The sequence below is a fragment of the Passer montanus genome, unplaced genomic scaffold (genome assembly GCF_014805655.1).
Source record: "Passer montanus isolate IOZ18808 unplaced genomic scaffold, ASM1480565v1 scaffold25, whole genome shotgun sequence".
NCBI lineage: Eukaryota > Metazoa > Chordata > Aves > Passeriformes > Passeridae > Passer > Passer montanus.
The window spans coordinates 2,317,299-2,338,252 of record NW_024367149.1 but is presented as its reverse complement, the minus strand read 5'-3'; the positions used below and the strand labels follow the sequence as shown (position 1 = coordinate 2,338,252).

At 44.3% G+C, this 20,954-nt stretch overlaps 1 protein-coding gene across 20 annotated transcripts in view; it reads right to left on the bottom strand.

Moving 5' to 3' along the window:
• The window catches only part of PTPRF (protein tyrosine phosphatase receptor type F), a 378,264-nt gene that overhangs the window by 79,863 nt on the left and 277,447 nt on the right, over window positions 1-20,954 (bottom strand). For 13 of the 20 annotated variants that reach the window (XM_039711435.1, XM_039711443.1, XM_039711439.1 and 10 more), the window contains 2 exons: window positions 19,073-19,090; window positions 10,273-10,383 (listed from right to left, as the gene is read on the bottom strand). In XM_039711435.1, the coding sequence (XP_039567369.1) occupies window positions 10,273-10,383; window positions 19,073-19,090 (129 nt within the window). The remainder of the gene's footprint in view (window positions 1-10,272; window positions 10,384-19,072; window positions 19,091-20,954) is intronic. The other 7 variants (XM_039711440.1, XM_039711446.1, XM_039711445.1 and 4 more) reach the window with 1 other exon arrangement.

The window sequence follows — 20,954 nt, the reverse complement described above, 5'->3', positions numbered from 1 at the left end:
CATAGAACCTGTTCAGTGAAGGAATCATCTCTGGAAACTAAATCCAGGCTTCTGCCAGAAACACCAGCTTTCCTCAGCATGAAATCATGAGTGCCTTGAGCTAGGTCTGGAGCTAGATTTAATTTAAAGGCTGGAGCTGCCTTTCACTACTGTCCTTTATTCACCTCTGGCTCCCTGAGAGCAGCAGGACAGAGCAGAGCAAAGCACTGATCAGGTTTTGCTGAGTGGCTACACGCTCCTGTGCATGCCACCACGGGCCTCTCTGAGCCATCTTTGGTATGGCTGGGGCCACTGCCAGAGCTCCTGGCTCTCCTGCCTGCAGGAGGAAGAGCAGCCAGCCCCAGAAAAGGAAGGAGAGGCAGACCTGCTCGTGTAAAGGGCTCATGTCTGAGCACTGACAGAGCATGGAAAATGGGCTACCCCAGTGCAGAGACTGCTGAGGAGCGGGGAAGTTGCCTCAGCACAAGGAATCTGGATCTCAGCAAGCTGCACCTGCTGCCTTGTGGCAAGGGAGGGTAGCATGCTGGGTTCTCCTCCAGCTGAGATCAAAGTAAGCTTTTTGCCTCTAGAGAAAGTTAAAACTTTTAAAGCTTCAGGAGGAATTAAGGAACCCACACTCTCTAGCAGCTTGTGAAGGGGACTGATCATTCTGATCTCTGCTTCCAAAGACTGTTCTTGCTCTCCAGCCAGAAAGCAGCAGCAGTTTAGAGGTATTACACTTGCACCTAGCATGAGTAAAGGGTTAGAGAAGCACCCCACACAGAGCAGCATGCACTTCTTCCTACCCTGCCTTTGACAAAACTGCCCTGGCTGGTATTTGCATGCAAAATATTCTGTGCACTTTAAATCTCAAGCAACAAAGGCATGCAAGCAAAGTATCAATGCCATCACCAGAGTCACAGCAAACAGTAAGCAGATTTCACCAGGCACACTGTGGCTGTGCCTGGAAAGGAGCCAGTCTGCAGGGCCCCCTCCCCTTTTGGGGATGGCTCTCCTCTCCCTACTGGAAAAGTCCCATCTGACGTGGTGTACTGTAGATGGATAAGAAGTGAAAAGGACCAACCTTCTCGCTGATCTGAGAGATGAAAGTTTGTTTTGTTTGATGGCAGAGTGCGATGAAGATGAGGAGGGAATAAAAAAAGACAAGGAAAAACACAGAGAGTAAAAACAGGCCAAGCTTCATCTGTCCGCACACCACTGAAACGACAAGACAAGACTACAGAGGTCAGCCATGACTTCCCACCACGCACACACCACTCCATGGCAGGGACAAGAGAGGCCACACTCGCACTGCTCTGGCCCAGAGCAGGGCTGGCCCCTCTGCCTCCCTGACCCACTCACCACTCCTGTTGGCAGGGCAGAGGGGACTGCACATCCCACACATCCCCATGTGGAGGGCGCTTCGGGGACGGCCCCGCTCTGGGCCGGATGATGGACGCACAGACATGTTTACATGTGCAGAACACTCACACACACACAGAGCAAAGGACTCCAGCCATCACACATGGCTCCCACACACCCACTCCAGCTACAGAGATGATGGCAAAGGCACTTTAAACCCATTGACCACACACTGGGAAGACCGTACATGTAAATCTGAATTTTATAAAGTATGAAAGAAATGCTCCAAGTGGTGAATTGAAAAATCTTCTACCATGAAGAGCTGTTTCCCCTCTCCAAACAAAGAGCTAAATGCAGCAGAGAGGTATTAGGCAAGTGACAGACACGTGCAGTCTCAGCTGGGCTCAGTTTTGAGAGCCTTATTGGTACATTGTGCTGCAAGTGAGAGATGGACAAGAAATCAGAAGGACAAAAACACCCAGAGAATTGAGCAGGTCCCAGTTTTTGTTCCTGCGGGAGAGACAGCAGAAGGTTAGTTGCATTTTCCTTACAGACAAAGGAGATCTTATTTCTCTAGCAGGAGTGACCTCACTGCAGCTACAGATCTGTGGCATACCAGCTGTAATCGAACCCTCGCTGAGAGAATACACAAATGGATTTGATAGTTAAAGACTGCTTATGAGTCACATTTTTGATGGGGGAAGGAGAAGGTGGGGGAAGGAATTTGCTTTCCAGCAGAAACGCTGCAAATTAGAGAACAGCATGTGGCATTATACAGTGCAACAGTACAGTAAGCCATTTCCAGCAATCAGAGGACAGGATTTTAACCAATATGACACAATACAGGCAAGGCAACAAGCTACCAATAACAGCTACTACAGTGACCTATGGAGTGTAATGAAGTTTGCTGGAGAGCAGCAAAACACTTATTTACATTTTTTTCAATTGAACTGATACAAGGGAACTTGAACCAGCCAACTCAGAGCTTAACTGGGCTGTGAGGGCCACATCCAGTGAGGAGCCCTGCCAAGACATCTTTAACACAGCCATAAGCTTAAAGTCCAGGTTTCCTCCATCCTGCTTTAGGAAAAGGATTTACCTCTTGCTCTACAAAACCTTAGCATAAGGCTCATTTGATCCTGTGAGACCCTGTGATGGGAGGAAACCTCTTTATTGCTGCTCCCAAGCCAGCACTTTATTTCCTAATCTAATGGGGCGTATCACATCTGCATGGCTTCAGCAGGCAATGAGGGGCTCCTGCCTCCTGCTCAGCTCTTCCCAACAGGGAGGATTTGTTTCCTGCCCTTGCTCAGGAAGGACAGTGCTTCTTGCAAACCAGCTGTGCTTGTGGAAGGCTGCATTTCTGGAAAGCAGCACTAACATTGCAATAGGGCAACACAAACTCCAAGTGCTGCCAGCGCGGACCAACCCAAACCCACTGCACCTACTGGGACTGTGAGACTGACGGGCAAGGGTGTCAGACTGAGGGATGATGCTGAAACAGCTACAGGAATACCTGTTGTATTCCTGCTGAAGCCCCCAGAGCCACCCCCTCTCCTTGGGGATTGAGAGACCCTGGCCAGACCAAGGGGACTCACTGTGGTGCTACTTGGCCTGGCTTGGGGGCAATGTGAGGGGTGCTGCTCCAGCTGGGGGACAGCCAGCAGCTTTGTTTTGGGGAATCTGGCAGGGATCATACTGCATCAGTGGGCATGGACAGGAGTAGGCTCCAGCAGTGGCTTTCCACAGGTGTTGACACTTCAGATTAGAGCTAGAAAGGTGAGGAGAGACATGTGAAACACACTAATTCAAACAGATAACTTTCTGGTTTGTCAAACAGAACAAGTTTAGGACCTGCTATTTGTCATTAATTGCTGGATTATCTCTTAATCTCATTTTATATTAGTGGTTTATAAACAATAAAAACCAGTAGCAGGATATTTTGGAACAGCTGTAAAGCAAGAGGGCAGAAAGTTCTCTCTGCTGTTCCCTTAGTTAAGGCTTAAACAGCTGCTGCTTTATCTGAGGTAAATCTGATAAATGGTAAATTGGAAGTTTCATCTCCTTACAGGTTCCATTCACATGATCCCATATCTCCAGTTCTCTATCCATGTCACTCCTAAGGTAAAAAGCACGTTTTATCAACGGCTTCTCGGCTTTTTTACAGAACAAATGACTGAGCAGTAAGTATCATCTGCCTCCCCACCATTCAGGGATAGAAGCAGAGGATTTAAGCCTGGGGTTACGCAGAGTATCCCCTTGCAGAACACCATGGCTCACTAGGCACACCACTGCTTCCTCACGAACCTGAGCTGCCTGGCAGCTAAGCTGAACATGCCAGTCTAAGTGCAAGTCAAGTCACAGCAGAGAAGCCATCAGAGGATACCAAACTCTAGAAGGTAAAAACAGGGCTCCATTTGAGATCCAAGCTGAAACAGCAAAGAAGCAAAGAGCAAGGCCATATCAGACACATGTCTGCCAGTCCTGACTGTCAGATGGCTCTCATGATCTACAGGCAGAAATTCCTACGCCGACTGAATTTGGCTTTTACTCTGCCACAGATGTGCTTGTCTGTGCAGCAGCAGCAATACTCCAACCACAGCAGCTTGTTGCAGAAAGAATGAATTTGGATTTATGGGGGGCTCTGCTTTTGAATAGTCTTGGTCATTAGTGACCCGAACCAAGGCAGGGGGCTGTGGCCAGAATATGAATACACAGGTCTAAGAGTTTAGATCACTAGCTCAGACAAAGGAACACATTTCCAAAGCTTTTCAAAGTGGGAAGCCAATACTTCCCTGAAAGCATCAAGAAAGTTCATTATCCCAACTGGTATTGCAATTCTACTGGAACTGCCAGCATCTGTCCTGTGTGAAAACCCTCTGGCGCTATGCAAGGCATTAATATAAAGGCCAACCCATACACTTTGGAATCCAAAAGACAGAGAGGTTAACAAAAACCCAGAGGGGGATGAACCTGTTCCTGCTTATCTCCAAAAGCACATCTTGTGTCTCAAGGATTCCACATAAATCAAATTTTGTCCTTTACAGCTTTTAGTGGTATAGAGGAACAAAAGGCCAGATTGTCTTTTTTACGCCAGATTACATGAGAATAAGACAACCTTCCATTATATCCGATGAACAATGTTCTCATGCCACAGTGATGAGTATATTCCATCCTAGAGAGACAGACAGGATGCTCAGGGTGCCCAACCATCCTTTCCCCATTCATAGTGCACACACATGCATGCATGAATTCAATTATGAGCAGAAAATCTCAGAGCACCAGAGACGTATTTCTTAGTCCTTTGTGCAAGTGGATATGGAAGAGGAGGAAATGGACATTTAGCTGGCAGAGATATGCAGGCCTAATTGTTCCACAGATGTCTGTGCAGGTCATGTGGGGAGGAGGGGAAGGAGGCTTTCAAGTTCATTTCTGTGTTGCATTATCATACACTGAGCCACCAGTCACTCTCCTTCTATTTTCCATAAAGATCATTTTACAAATAATAAGACTTGAGCCTTGCAATGCACTTTGAACCATCAAAGGACTTTTCAAGGAACAAAATTGTTAAGCTTATTTAGTTGAGTTCTACAAAGCACACTGGAATCTTTAGATGGAATGTGCTAGCTGAAGGACAAAGGACTATTATTTATTAAACCATGGTCATTACAGCATAGTAGAATGCTCACAGAAACACACTGATGGTGAACACACTTCCTTGCCAGGAGAAAATATGACAAAAATATTCATAGTAATATTTGGGGAGGAGAAAACTTGTCAGAAGCCTCCCTGTGCTTCTCTGGCTCTGAAGCTGACAGCACCACGAGCCACAGTGCCGCTGTCACAAGTGGCACAGCCCTGGCTGTGCTGGCCCCAGCCTGCTCACAACCACCAAGAGCACCTGCCCACACTACAGCTGCTCCGATGTGGGGCACAGCAGCACGGCCACAGCTGCAGCCTGCAGAAGCACGGGGGCAGAGGAAATGAAAACAAAAGTACTGAAATCCCATAAACAGGAGTGTACTTCCTTCAGCAGTGTCACTGGTCTCTGCTGCACTGCAGCGTTATCCCGAGGGCAGGACTGTGCAGGGACACAGGGACATGGTGGCCCTTCAGCCGCGGCCTCCTCGGCCATGTGGCAGCTGCTGAGGGCTCCACTCTGCGGCCTCTACTGCAGCCTGCCTTTGCTTCTTCTGATGGGCAGCAGGCAGGGTCATCCAGTCTGATTCAACTGCTGCTTCGTGTTTCCTGTCATCCAGGCATCTCCCTCACAAGTCTCTCCGGTCTCTGCTTGCCTGTGATCACTGCCAGGCCCTCAAGCACTGGCAGTGCCCCTCTCCGGTCAAGTACTGTCACCCTCGTCAACCCTGAGGAGAGGCAGGTTTAACAGAGCACACTGCCAGAAGTGTGCATACAGCTGGGCTGTAAACAAACGTATTCCCTTGTTATTTAGCTATTTTTCAGACATCTCCAGTTTTGGTTGCTGACTGTTCAACCACTGTCCTCAGCTTTTGCTCTTCTCCTGGCAATAGCCTTGAGCTTCAACTGCTGTTGCTATTTTAGCTGCTTTAATATTACATAAGCAGAAAATGTTCTTTTTAAAGGCGTCAAGTCTTCTTGCTCCAGGCCCGTGTCAGTCATTCAGAATTATTATTATTTACACAAGGTCCCTGCTGCAGTAAGTATCATATAGCCACAAGTAGCCATTTCAGTGAGCTCCCTCCGTGTCTGAGCCTAAGCTACTGCCAAGTTCTCAAGGGTAAAACCCTGCAGAGGCCAGAGAATTGCTGCTAGGGACAGAGCAGCAATCCAAATTTCATTTTGGGTGATGGCTCCTTGGTAAAATTTGGCAAATAAAATTGCAGACTCCAAGCAGGGTTCCCTACTGCCAAATGAAATACTAGCCTGGCCTTTCAAAAAGCAGATCAAGAAAGCAAAGGTTTTTGTAGTAATACCATTTCTATTTACTGCAGTCTGATTTACTAGTTTGCCATCTGGGGACAAAGGAGATAATTCAGTTTTAAATGGGGCTTTTTTTTTTTTAAAGTAACTGTGCAGCTCCTTCTCTAAAGTATGTGTAACACTTTGGGCTAGAGAACTCATTGCATTTGCCCCACTGGGATGTGCCTTGAAGGCCTGAAAAGCAGCACTTAAAAAGAGAAAACTGGGCAGCAGATTTCTCATTTGATGTCAAGTATGCAGCCAGGGCTCCTGTAAGTACTATTCTAATAGCACTGGCATTGCTTGCTGCTGCAAGGAGCACTGGGGACCACTTGCAGTGAATTCACAGTGTATTCTTACATACAGTCTTCCTACTCATCTGCTTCGTGTATAGAGACAGGAAAGAGTAGAAAACCCCTTTATACAGGGAAAGAGGAAAATAACAGTGCATCTAATGTGGGGTGCACCACACAGGCCACCAGCTTCCTAGGCATTTCGTAGGACAAGACTTGTGACTGAAAATTCTTCTCTTGGTGCAGATGTCCCTGAAGCTGTAGGCAAATGAAAAGTGAAATGTGTTCCTAAAAACTCAATAATATAGGTGAATCAGTGCAATTACACTATACTCCCAGAGAGCATGACAAAACGACATCAACTTTTTTTTTCCATACTAGGTCCAATCTGCCTTCTACTATTAAATCAATTTCTTAAATATCTTGAATCAACATCTTGGATCTCTTGCTTCTAAATTAGACAGCAAACTCTCTGGATTAGAGGAATCACATCTTCCATGTTTCTATTTCCTTCCCTTCTCCCTGCAGCACCACCAAGTCCCAAATCTAATCATTGTTAAAATATACTGTGGTAGATGTAACCATGGACCACAAAAGGATGATTGTTTCTTCATAGTGGTAATGATAACTATGGCACTGGCAAACATGCTTGTGGTTAAAGGCATGGGTAGGAATATGCCACTGTGCTCCCTTCAAAGCCCCTGCTAAGGTCCAGATAGCCACCCTGCCCTGGCATGCTCCCTGCCCTTGCTTTCACCCTGCTCTTGCTCCTCTGATGGTCTGGATGTTTTGGGCCACCCTCTAGCAGTGGGAGGCAGTCAGCTCCCAGTGCTGATTCCAGCCCCTTCCCAGCTCAGCAGCAGCAGCCAGATAGACCCATCAGTCCAGAAGCAGAAGGCTTATGAGGATTGCTTTCCAGCACACTTAGTAAGATGAAAATAATAGCTCCAAGGAAAATGCATCCATTTTCCTTTACAAATCCCTGGTGTGGAAATGTTTTAACTTTTAATGAAGTCCATCTGTGCAGAAGTGCTGGCTCTAAAGGATTTACAGAGACAAGACACTGGTGTAGCCTGCTACTTCCTCCTCCTGTTTTTCCATTGATATAGAAAGCCCTGAGCAGTGCCCAGATACTCCTTCTCAGCACCCAGTCTCTTCCTTTGTTAGCATGAAAAGTATAAAGATGCTAATGAGCCTGTGCTTTCTAACACAGCCCACTCACAAAGGATTACCTGGGAGGCTAGGAAAGGGGAGAATATGATCAAAAACATAAATCCCAAGAGTCAAGAGACAAACAAACATTTGAACTATTAGAAAAGCAATAGGCTGTAAATGAGAGCAGGCAAAAGCAGTCCCAAGAACTACACAGACTGGAAATTAGTGCTCCTGCTCAGCACTCAGCCATGCTTCCCAAGGAAGTGGACGACTGCCTGAGTATTCATGAGGTCAATCATTATAAAACCACCAAGCAGTGGCAGTGCAGACTTAATTTCCACTGTAATTTAGCATTAATTAATGTCCCCTCTAGTAAACATGCAGGAACTTTCTAAAGATCCTACTACAAGTCATTGATGTGTCTAATGACAATACTGTAGGACCATCACAAAAAGAAAAAATCAGGAATTTCTATCCTGCAACCCAGATCTGAGAAAGTAAGATATTTCTATTTCTTTCCTTGCAGTAAAGAAATAATATACTGTTCTCGGTTTGAGTAACTTTTTGAACTCTTTAACTAATGTAGTAACAATAAGACCTGGGTTTTTTTTGTAGAACATTTGCTATCAGAAACTGTAAGCAAAATACCATCTAGGACCTAGTATGCACAGGAAATATAATCTGATAGCATCATCATAATTTATGGGATGTCATGTCTTAAATATACAGAAAGACTTTATCAGGATCATGTAAGTTGGAGATTCACATTGTAAAGATTATGTGCAAGAAAAGGCTTGCTCCAAACATTTATGTGTAAAAAAGGGGACAGTTAACAGCAGAACGTATGTCAGAGAACATGCTTTTGTTGGTGAACAGGGGGATCCTCTCACATGTGCAGACCACCTACAGCCCATGCTTAGCCCCAGCAAGACAGATGAACCTTGCTGAGCACAAGCCAAGTGTGAAATCCAGTAGACTCCTCAGTCCTCCGTGATTCATTTGCTAAACAAAGAGCGTTCATTAGTAAGAAATCGTAAAGTTGTTAAGAAGAGGCTTTTCTACCTCTTGAAGCTTTTGTGCCTCTTTCAGCCACATGTCTATAGAAAATAGAACATTGACAGTCTGAGCATGTCACAGGAAGCAAAAGCATCCCAAATACTGCAGCAATACAGCTGGATATCCACAGAAACCTATGCAAGAACAGCCAACCTGGTAACTAGAATCCTTTCTCTCAGAGAGCAAAGGGTCAATCTGGGATGAATTTTATTACAGCTTGCCTGGAAAATGAAATTGCAAGAATACAGGGAATTTAAAATCATCCATAAATACATTGTGAGAGTGAAATGAATGATTCCACTGCATAGATATAGCTTCATCTTCTGAATATGCTTAATTGGATACTTCAGTCTTCCAAAGACTCTTATAATCCAAATTAGGCTGCAAAGTAAAAAAGCAGTCCCCCATAATAAGCAACAAAAACAATGCCAGAAGCCACCCCTAGAAGCAAATACACAGCATGAGAAGACTTTATCATTCTCATGTCCTCTTTCCATACTAACCTATGCATATACAGCCTTAAGATTGTATTTTCTTTCTTTAAATCAGAGGAAGGAAGAAATGAATATGAGATTTTATTATTAGTCTGTTGATTTACTACATGGAAATAAAATCTGGTTCTAACTTCCTAATAAGCACCAGCACAAGAATGTTCTTTCTTTTCTTGGGAAAACCCATAACTACATTTCCCAGGGGTTCCTGACCAATGACTCTAGTTCTACAGAGTTTCATATGAAGCAGCATTTTTTTTTCTTGCTGAAATTAACAGAAAGTGTACAGGGAATTTAGCACTTGTTTCTCTCCAAGCTAATTCAAACACCTTTAATATAGAGCAACAAAACTGCCAGGAGACTATCCTAATATAAAACCTAGTTATTTTGGTATGTTGAAAACAGTTCTAAATTGGCAACATAGCATAACCATTAGAAAAATTGCCTTACATGAATTGTGGCTAATTTCCAGCAGGTTCCCAGTGTGAGCCATTAATACCCTGAGGCTCAATCATTGATGCATATAAGATGGATTAGGACAACTCCAAAAAACTGTTCCGTTTTTAAAGGCACACATTCCAAAGCAGAGGCCTAAATACTGGCCTGAGCACTTCTGGCTGGTCAGAGCATGACCAGTTTTAGACTACTCCACCAAAGGTTAGTTTATACTGAAACGATTAAGCCACACCTTGATCCCAATCAAGGTAACTATGACACAGAAGTTAAGGAGCTCAAGAGAGAAAGGAATTCCCATTCTGCTCATGTTTCAGTATTTTACATAACACCACATAAACAGCAAAAACAGATTTGCTTTGTGAGTCAAACACAACGTAGATCAAAGATATCATTGAACTTAACTTGCTGGTTTTTGAACAAAAGGCCCGATCACACAAGTGTAGTCAGGGCAGAAGGCAGGGAACGTTCTCCTTTCACTGAAAATCAGAGAGCTTTTAGGAAGGAGGAGAATGACCTCCTTGGGTGGAAGCTGCTCTTACCTCGAACATAAAGGTTGGCTGGGGCAGAGTAGCGGGTTCCTGCGCTGTTGGTTGCAACACATTCATATTTGCCTTGGTCTGACTCCTCACTGTTCTCTATTTGCAGAGCTCCTGTACACAAACAAGATGAAACAAACAATTCAGGTTATGGCAAATCTGGTAATCAGACCAACAGCCTCTGAAAAGGAAGGCCATGCCCCACACTTTTAAGGTATCCTCCTGGATAAATATTTCATGATGTTCCCTGGACCCATAAGATACCAGCATGCAGCCAAAGGTACCCAGTCTGCTGTTAGAAACTTGTGAAATTGATCATTGTTATTTTTCTAATGCGCAGGGAACAAATTACTGATTTATTTCTAACCATCCCAACCACTTCTATTTTTTTCTTCAATAAAGGAAGAAAACATACACATACACACATATTAATTACAGCTTCACATGAGACTCCTGCCTAATAAAAGGATCTTTAATAAGTCTTTAATCAAAACAGGCAAGCACAAAGCACACTTAACTGTAGCTGTTTCTTATCTGATCCACACAAAGCCTAGCAAACACTCAACAAATTATGACCTTCCTGCAGAAATTGGCAGAGTCCCATCCTTCCCACCTCAGCACTCTTCCTTGGTGATGTCTCAAAAAGACAGCTCTTTTTGAGAAAACACTTTGCCTTTCGTCAACTTTTTTCCACGTTAATGCTCTCCGTATTTTTTCAGATTTCATCATATACAATATAAAAACATTAGAAAGTTAGTCTGAGACAGGAAAGATACCCACCAAAGCAATACACCCACATGGCTGCACAGTGCTCATGTGAAGGCCACCCTCCCTTTGTTCCAGCAGTGCCTGCTCCCCCAACTTTGGGTCAGGAATAGCTGTTTATCCCGGGCTGCACACTCCTTGGGATATGATTTGATCCCATCCCCAAAGTGCCAAATGCATGAGGCCTCATGTAAATAATGGCAGTAATTGTGAGGGCACACAGAGTAGCAATTTACATGGGGAACCTGCACACTGATGTGGAAGTGAGCGATGGTCTAAGCTGGTTTTCTCTCAATCTACTCAGCATATTCCACTACTGTCCAGCAGCACTCAGCCTGGGAGCCTGGCCTTTCATCCAAATTCGTGCCCAGCACAGATGACTGCACAACTGGTCACATCTAAACTCCCTTAACTGGGCTCCATACGCAGACTAAAAGATGGAAATGCAGAGAAAGAAAGAAGCAGGATGCATATGACAGCAACCTGGCATTGCAGCAGTGTGTGGCCTCTGGCCAGACACTGAAGTGGCTGCTGCTCAGCCTGCTTTCCCCAGGCATTGTGGGAATAATTTTTTAAGTGCCTACAAGTGCTCAGATTCTGCTGGTTAGTATTGCCTGCAAGAAGGGAACTCTGCTCACAAACCATATACCAAACTAAAAAATGTTAACCCCTTTGCTTGTAATGATCTGAACTCATTTCTGCCCGCCACAGTTGAAAATGACCACTGAGAGCTGCACTGAGAATAGCTGTGAAATTGCCTTCTCCCTTCTTGCTGGTTCAAGCTGCAGAGGTCAAACTCAGTTTTTCTTATCATCAGAACAGAAGAAAAACTAATGTGAATCAACCACTGCCACCTACATTATTTAGAAGGATAAATTGAGACTGTAGCATAAGCCTATATGTCATGGGGAAAAATGAACTTCCCCGGGTTCTGCCATATAATAAAAATGATGTACAGAGCCCTCCCTATTGTTGCATTAGTGCTGGAAATGAGGCTTCAGCTAGACAGAGAAAGCTCGTTTGCAAAAAGTCTTTCCACCTACTAACAAAAGGACCTGCCAGCTTGCCTGGCCACAGCACTCTCTGGACACCCGCAGGCTGAAGCCTACAGAACTCTGCTGAGTTGATTCAAGAAAAAACAGTGAATTTCTACATCCTGTCTGGGAAAAACATCTTCAAGCAGACAGCAGCATGATAGGCAGTGGAGCAGGACAAAGTTTGCCAGCATTGACATGATACAGAGAACCAGAGAATCTAGAAATGGAAAAGACCTATTAGGTTACCTTGCGCATCCCTAGGGGCCAGGGCAGGATAGTTCCCTGCTCTAAATGTACTTGTCTTGTGTCCAATTCCATTTAAAATGTGCCAAGTGATAGGTCTTTCACCACTTCCTCAAGGAATTGATGCCACTGCCTGGTTATGCTCTCTGTCAGGAAGATTTTCTCAGAACTCACCATATATTACCCCCCTTTGTAATTTCTGCTCATCATTCCTTGGGCATGCATGTGCTGCAGAGCTCATTCCAAGTGCTTCCATCAAGCTTGTCTGTGAAAAGCTGTCTGTTGCAAAATATACCCAAGCTTAATAAAAAACCCAACTGGCTGGGCTGGAAGCAGAGCCAGCTTCAAGTGATAGTAGTGTCTGCCTAGAAAAAAAGTAAGATCCCTAGATAATTCTGCCATAAACATATGACCCTTTTAGCCATTTAATACATATCACTGGTATTTTTTTACCCTTTATACTCGTGATCACCATGCCTCTTTAAATGTCAATCAAACTGTGTTTTCATCTTCAGGGACCTCAATAGTGGAAAGAAAAAAGAGAATGAAGAAAATGAGGGGAGTTTCAAAAGAAATGCTGTTATTGCCTGTCAACACGGACCAATTTCTAGAATGATACTATAAACATGCAACGTGTCAGCAACTGCCTACAAACTGCTCAGGGACATTGGGCAAGGGACTCCGGGTTTGTCTGGGTTGGCACAACTATTGAGATTATGGTGTGTCAGGAGGAAGACAAGAACCCAGAGCAGAAGGAAGTTAACACAAACCTTTCATATGGAACAGAAAGAAAACAGGTCCTGCAATAAATCATCGTTAGAGAAACATACAGATCCTGCAGCATAACTGACAGCCAGCAGAAACTGGAAGGATCATGGTAAACTGATTGCAGTCAGCGGGGCTGTGGGGGTTTCTTGAAGGACAACCTACAGCTAAGTGATGGATCCAGGAAAGTGTAGGGTGTCTCAGAGTACAAAGATTTATGAATAAAGTTAAAAAGCTCAGACATTTCTGGAATCAGAAAGCTGGAGGCAGACATGCATCTGAGACTTGGGAAAAAACTTCCTATGAAATGTTCTCAGCCCTAGTTCAGTGATCCCAGAGAAAGAAAGACATCTCTTGGAGGGTTAATGTCTAGGCTGGACAGGACACATGGAGTATAGGAAAGTTAAGAGCTGAGTTCTGAGTAGCATGTTTTTCTGAAATTCATGGAAGCTGCATCCAAAGACGCTCAAAAGTGCAGTGAATTCTTTGCCTTGACAAGTGCAAAGGATCTGATTTCTATTCCTAGCCCTGTCAGCATCTCATAATCTTCTGCGCCTCTGCAAAAGGCTAGAAACGCTGATTTACTTTTATTCATTACTTTGGGATTTATGTTGCATAAGTTGCTGAGTGAGGTCTCGTTCACACAGGATGTTACTGCAGACTTCTCACATGGACTCCCCCAGTGCTCCCGTGCCAGGTGCCTTGTTCCCATTTGTGTGGCTGAGTCCTGACGTGCAATCAGACAGCAGGGCTTTGGTGGATGCATGAGGACAGGACCACCAGGACATGCATACAAGCACACGGAGGAGCAGTGAACAGCTTGCTTGGGAGCTTGGGGGACTCAGCAGCAGCACGTGCACATCACAGTGAAACCTGTCCCTGCTGAGCGCCACTTGACCCCCACTGCTCCTCTGCAGCAGGGCTCCAGAGGAAGAGGGGAACAATTCCTCACCACACTGCTGTGTCATGTCAGTCTTGCTTGTGCCTCAGACCTGCTCCTGATAACACATCTCAGCTTATCAGAAAGCTGACAGCTCCTGAGAAAAACCCCTGGCTGCTCTCCCGTGCCAGGAAGAACGGTGACAAGGCAGAGTTTTCTAGGGCTGAGGGCAGAAGTCAGCCCTGCTGACTGACAAGTATTCCTTACTTTATATTCCTTATCCCTCTTTACTCTATGCTGGTATCTCCCTGCCAGCCTCTCCTTTCCTCTCCTAGCTTTTCTTTTGCTCTATAACTTGGGCACAGACAACAGCCCCGTTAGCAGCTTTCCAAGATACTTATCTATTCAAATATACTTGTGCTGAGGCAGAATCATTAGTTGCAGTGACAGTGGTTAAAAGAAGCATTTTAAAAGTGCCCTGCACAGAGAAAGCATGGGGAAGGCAGATCCTGATAAAGACAATTTTTGGCAGTGCTGGGTACTGTTGTGCCATGGAGGGCTTGTCACTCTCTTCTCCAGGTGACAACCCAAATGTAAAAGGCTCTGAGCTGCCATACAAGTTGATCTCTCTGAAATCCTACTCTGTAGCTCACTGGGAGTTTGTGCTCTCTTCTGACAGAGAGCACCACATGGAGCCAAACACCAGAGCTCCTGGGGCAACTCTTTTCTTCACCAGTTCAGGTTGGAGCTCCATCCCCAGCAGTGGGAACAGCTCTTTTTCTCTACCAGGGCATTCACAGGCTCAGTCCTCTGGGCTCACAACCGGGGACTGACTTTTTGCCCGGGTTATAAAATCAGACATAGAACTAAATGTTCCTCTAAGCACCCAAGACTCAGAGAAACCAGGCTGCAGACACAGCACTCATCTAAGGAAAGGACTTGCAATGCAGATGCAATGAAGCCAGCTACCTGACCAGGGTCCTTCAGCAAAGGGGCAAATTTAGCCCATCTGCACACTAGAGCACATGGCTATCCTAAAACCCTCCCTTTTCTTTCCCCCTGCTTCCCATCAGCTTCCTTCACAAAAATACTACCTGCCTTCTCCTCCAGCAGTATTTTTAGAACCCTCTTCAGCCAGTTCTCTCTTCAACAAGTGCTCAGATATGGGTCTCAATCTCTTTTGCTAAAAATTTCCTCCTAGGGAAGGAGAATTTCTCTAATAAAATCCAGAGAGCTGTGCAGTAGGGTCAGAGACAACCCCAGACCAAATAAGGACTCATAAATGTGAATATGGTGGACAAAGAAACAACGTGAAGCCCTGACAATAGGAGAGTTGGATGCTGACATCCTGGCTGCTGCCCGAGATAACAAACACTTGCTGTGGGAGCTGTGAAAAAACACCAAACCATGTGAGAGTCACTAAAAATGAAAATAAGCATTTCCCATATTCACTATTTTTGGTAATTTATAACAGCAGCATCTCCCAGCTGTTCTAGAGGATTGTACCTAGCCTCCACAAGCTACTGGCACTGCCAAATATGCAAAACAAGGTAACTACAAATGTATTTTCATTGTTAGTGTTCATTATGGTTATTATGCCTGCGAGGACGGGGATTGGCATACAAGGGGCCTGTTCTGGATGGCAGCACTGCTGAGAAATCACTCTTCTGAGCACCAGAGGCAGCTGCTGATAGTACCTGACTGCTGCCAGGAGCTGGACTCAGGCAGAGAGGGAGGAAAGGAGACCCAACAGTCTCGGCAGCATGAGGACTCCTCTTAGATAGGAGAGTTTCAGGATGCTCTGATCCCTCACTAGCAAGTACAGGGAATCTCGGGGGACTCTGCCTCAGAAGCAAAACTACAGCACTGTCAAAAGCACAGTAACACCTCTGTGTACTTCTAAAGGGACATGAGTCAATCTAAATGTGACAGTAAGAAAAATGGCATTACAAGCATTTCCAGCACTACCCCACCCAGCCTGACACTTCTCCTGCAAGCAGATCTCATTTTAAAATTGCTTTCCTTTTGCTTTCTTTTGGTGACTGGAAAAGCTCAAGAAACAGGAAGAAAATCCTATAATACACAAAGTACAACCAAATGTACAAACACATCCTCAAAAAGAGACAGCAAAATTCTTTTAGCTTCCTCTAATCTCTTTGGATAGCTTTACGCTCCAGCTCGCAGGATAGCGTTGAAATAATGGAGCTATATTTAAACCAGTTCACTTGGGACTGGAAAAGGTTTAGCTACAGCTATACAGAAGTTGGTGCGGGTGTTTACCTGGCTTCCCAGACAGCTTCTGACACCCAAGTGAGCTGATCTAAAGTTAATTCAGACAGACCTCTGCTACGCTGACGTCTGCAAGGAAGAAATACTCTTATGTATAGGAACCTCTGATATTTCCTGTGGTGACAGAAAAGTAACAAATAAATCTGACTGGAAAGGGATAATGCCTGAGATGATGATATTTCTTTACCTCCTCATGTGTATCCAATCTAGTGCCTGCTCAGTCCAGCACCCACTAGAAACACAGCTGCATTCTCTCTCTCTTACAGCCCAGAGCAGGAAAATGCAGCCAGGTTTCACAAAGGGTTGAGTGAGTTAAATTGCAGAGAAATGCTGGAAAGGAACATCTTACATTCTACTTTCAAAATATAACTTGCTTAAACACGGATTTGCTGATACTATCTGTGGGTCACCTTAAGAAGCCAGCTCTTGCCTAATCTGACAGGCATTCGCCAGCTCTGTGTCTTTCAGATGAACAAACAGTGATTTCAAGATTAAATTACTATCTGGGGCAGTCCCATAGGGGTAAAGAGTGAAGCTACAAATGGAAATTCTGAATTATGGATGGGAGTTCCTCCAATTTAAGGGAAGCCAGAGATGTCTTGGACAGAAAGGACCAAATATGTGTGGATAAGGTCAAAAGAGTTTGTTTAAAGATAAAAATCTCTTCATGTTTGGAGGGGTGCCTGGTAGAATATCTCAGGTCATCCTCTCTCTAACCACATGCTGTTCCCTCCAGGTGGGTTTGCCGCTGCTCTGACAGAAATGTCTTGGATACCATCCCAAGAACTCCAGACACACAACTCCTAGCGACACAGTCACAGCAGCAATGAAATCACACCAAAACCACCCCTTCCCCCCAACCATTATTACCAAAAGGGTTCATTCAGAGTAATTAGTTCACCCTTCCTTTCAGACCAAATTAATGGATTCCAAAGCATCAAACTTACCTTAATGAGGAACAAGAGTGCAGCTGGGTATAGAACATGGCAGAACAGTCACTTCTACATGGACACAACCTCACCATCATAAAAGCACTTTCATCTAATCTGTCGTTATCTTTAGAAATTCAATGACCTCCATTTTAAATAAAAGGCATCAGGCTGACAGAAATCCTCTAGGAGAAGCCAGAGAGCAGCACGTGGCTTCTGTTTGCTCTCACAGAAATGTCATATTTGACATTCAAACAGGACACATATATTTTAAATAATGTCAAGAACACTCTTAAAATACCTCATCAGGACTCAAACGGGGGTGGGAAGGGGGTGGGGGTGCGGGAAACTTATGTTTTATGAAATGGATGGTTCTTTTCACAGAGATGCCATCGGTTCCCAAGCAGGATGTATGGAACATCCATGTGGTTCTGGTGCTGAGTCACTAATGTCATCAGCTAGGACGGGCATGCAGCAAAGCATGCGGGGAGGCCCTGGGATGGCTGCACACTCAGCGTGCTCGGCCGGGAGCTCAGAGCGGATGGCGAGTTAGCATTCCATCTGTCACTTCATTTCAGCATTTGCAGTAGAAATAGGAGATGAAGAAATAGTTTTAAGGAGTTTGTAACATCACAGCTGTCAATCTCCAGTGTTCCAAAGGGAGGATGACAGATACGTAAGCCCATTCATATAAAAATAAGGTTTGCAGTCTTCTTCCCTGACCCAGATTTGCTACAAAGGCAACGTAATGCAAATATGTAACAAACACCAATTCACATTTACTCTAAAATCACTTAACAGGAGCTGAAAACATTAACCCCCAGCAACAGAACCAGTTCCAAGAGTAAGATTATTAACTTCCAGCAGTGATTCAGGGAAAAGGGTGAGGAAAAGGGACAAGGGGAAATCTGAACAAACGAGGTTGTGTTGATTTATAGGTAGTAGTCATTCTGTCAAGAAATCCAGAGGTCAATCAAGAGGGGTAACCAAAATCACAAGAGAATTCAGGAGGGCCTTATCACATAACGCTGATTAACACGCTAAAGTTAATCTAAAGAGACAGCTTTGAGTGTTTGGGCTAGAAAAAACAACACTCCAATTGGGAAGTCATTACTGGTGCACACAGGCTGTGAAAACTACTACAGGGACTGTGCACCAGACTGGGCTGGGCTGTCAAACCAGGGCTGGGTTTAATTAATGAGGGCTTAAACAGCCAGACATGCTTCTGATTTATCCATTTAAAACAAACCTTAATGATGCAAAACAACATCAGAATGTCCAGCTCAGAAAGGGGGGGTCTGGGTCAGTGGTTCTCCACTATGCCATCACTTTTGAGGGTGAGTGCACTTAAAAGAGAAACATGAGGAACACAAAGGTGCCTCTTATCCCAGAGTCACATTTGCTCAACCTTTCAAGAATTTTTCTCCTTCCATTTAGAGTTTCATGACCATCAGCAGCAGCACAGATGAATTTGACTATTCTCTTGTGAAAATGTTACCTCCATACACTTACACCAAAGCAATCCATCTAAAACCCTCAAGACACAAGACCTCAGAAGGTCACAACTGTGTGGGAAGTACAGAGACTTTCAGGAGCTGCAAGAGATGTCAACTCCCCTGTGGTGGAGGCCTGGGAGCATTTCCCAAACTTTTGCAAACTTTCCGTTGAATAACCCCCTTTCAACAGTGCAAAATTGCAATGGATGAGTCTACAAGAAATCACGCTGAAACCCAACTGAAATAAACACACTAGTGGGAGAGTGCAGATGAGCGAGAGCACTGGCAGAGTTAGGGCTGAGAGTAAAAGCTGGAGATGAGAAACACCGGAGGAGAAGGGACAAGGCAGACAGGAGATGGAGTGACGTGACAACTGGAGGCACATTTCAGCATTCTTACCTCTGATCGGTGTACCACCTGGTGAGGTAATTTGAATGCAAATAAGATTAGAGAGAAGCATTAGTACAAAGAGGAAAGGAAGAAAATTATAACTAAAAAGCAGAAAGTTTTTTTTAAGCTAGAATTCGTATTAGCGCGACAGGAATAAACAAAAAGAAACTGATGTGCAATAAAAGTCAGAGTGACACTCTCAGGAGGTTAGTAAAGCTTATTGCTTTCAGGAGTGCAGCATCCAGCCCTGCATATTGCCATTAAAACCCCCACCCTCATGAACAGGGGCCAAACTAAGCTGCCAAGGTGGCACTGCTGGCTGGCCTCACCACTTGCATTCACCCACACCACTGTTCAAGCAGTTGAGATGGAGGACACTTCAGGGAGATGGTGCAGTGCCCCTTCATTCCTCATACAGAACAAGGAGGGGTGTCCTGGGGCTGTGTGACTGTGCGTGTGCTGGGCAGGAGGGGTGGAAAGCACATGGTTGCGGGCACTCAGTGCAATTTGGCTTTGAGGTTAGAATGACCAGTGGGACAAAATCTGCTCACTTAAAGACATTAAACTAAAAGGAAAGTGTAATTAATCAGTTTTGAGTCATTCTCCACATTCGCATAACCCTTGCATTGGGCTCCCTCTGGCAAAGAAATTGGTGTCATAAAGAATTAACTTTACATACAGAAATATTTGGAAATGAAGTGGTTTCTGGTAATGCAACAATGGCACACTAGCCAGACCTCTGTTGTTCCTGTCTAATTTGGATGTCAGCAGAAGAAAGGAATCCCTACCCTCTTTATAAGGCACTGGAGATAATTTCACATGCTGTAATGAAGAGTATCTTATAAGGAGGGCTTCTCTGGGAGTAAGGTTAAATTATCCTGTTGCAATAATCTTTAAAGGTTCATTTTATGAGGTCAAGGTATTTATCAAGTAGAGGCTCCACTGGTCAGTGTCTTGAGTTCAGTGTACAATCAATACTGAAGCATGATGGAGAAGCTCCAGCTGGGCAAATTGGCAGGGAACCCTTCTAATCCCCATTTTTGTCCCCTTGGTCTTAATTTGCACATATGAAGGCTGTTAGTATAAGGGAGAGATTCATGCAAATTTAATCTGTAGGCAGTTCATGGTATGTGTTGGTTTTATGCAGATTTGTAGGATCTGAATACCAAGCACTTACCAAAGAAAACTGAGGAGTTTAAACAGACAGAAAAATAGGGTTAAACAGGACACAGTGTGTCAAATCATGTTCAGTGTATTGATTAATAAATACCAGTATGCATACAAGAGTGTCGTGTATCTCAGATTTACAGCTCATTCCATTATCCACAACAATGATCACCCAATGGGAAAGAAAGACAGAAAAGAATTTCTGTAAATACAAAGAAGGCATATTTTAAGCACATTTAACTTGCCTCTTAAAAAGTAATTACAATATTTGTATTTATTCTTTTTCTTTTCTAACTACCCTTCCTTTAGGCAGAGTCCCTTTTTTTGAAGCAGGAGAGCAACTCAAACTACTCATTTTAGCATTTTCCTCTGCCAAGATGACATTATCCCATTTTAACTTTATGTCTCGTTATATTTTCTGATGCCTTCTATCCAGAGATGACTGAAGCATCAGAAAAAATCTTGCAGAGCCTGAAGTTATGGGTAATCTCTCTCTTGGAATAATAATTTGCTTCTTACTTATGTATCTTAGTAACTACTGCTACCATTAACAGAACAATTATACCCAAAGATATCTGCATGGAATAGCACAGCCATGGAAAACAGGGTTATTTCTCTTTGCCTGTTTGGAAAGTTTGCCAAGTGATAGTTTTGCCCTGTTTGGTCTAGGGCACTCCAGCCCTGGTGCACTGTGTGTCCCTCACCCCACCCCATTCCTTCCCAT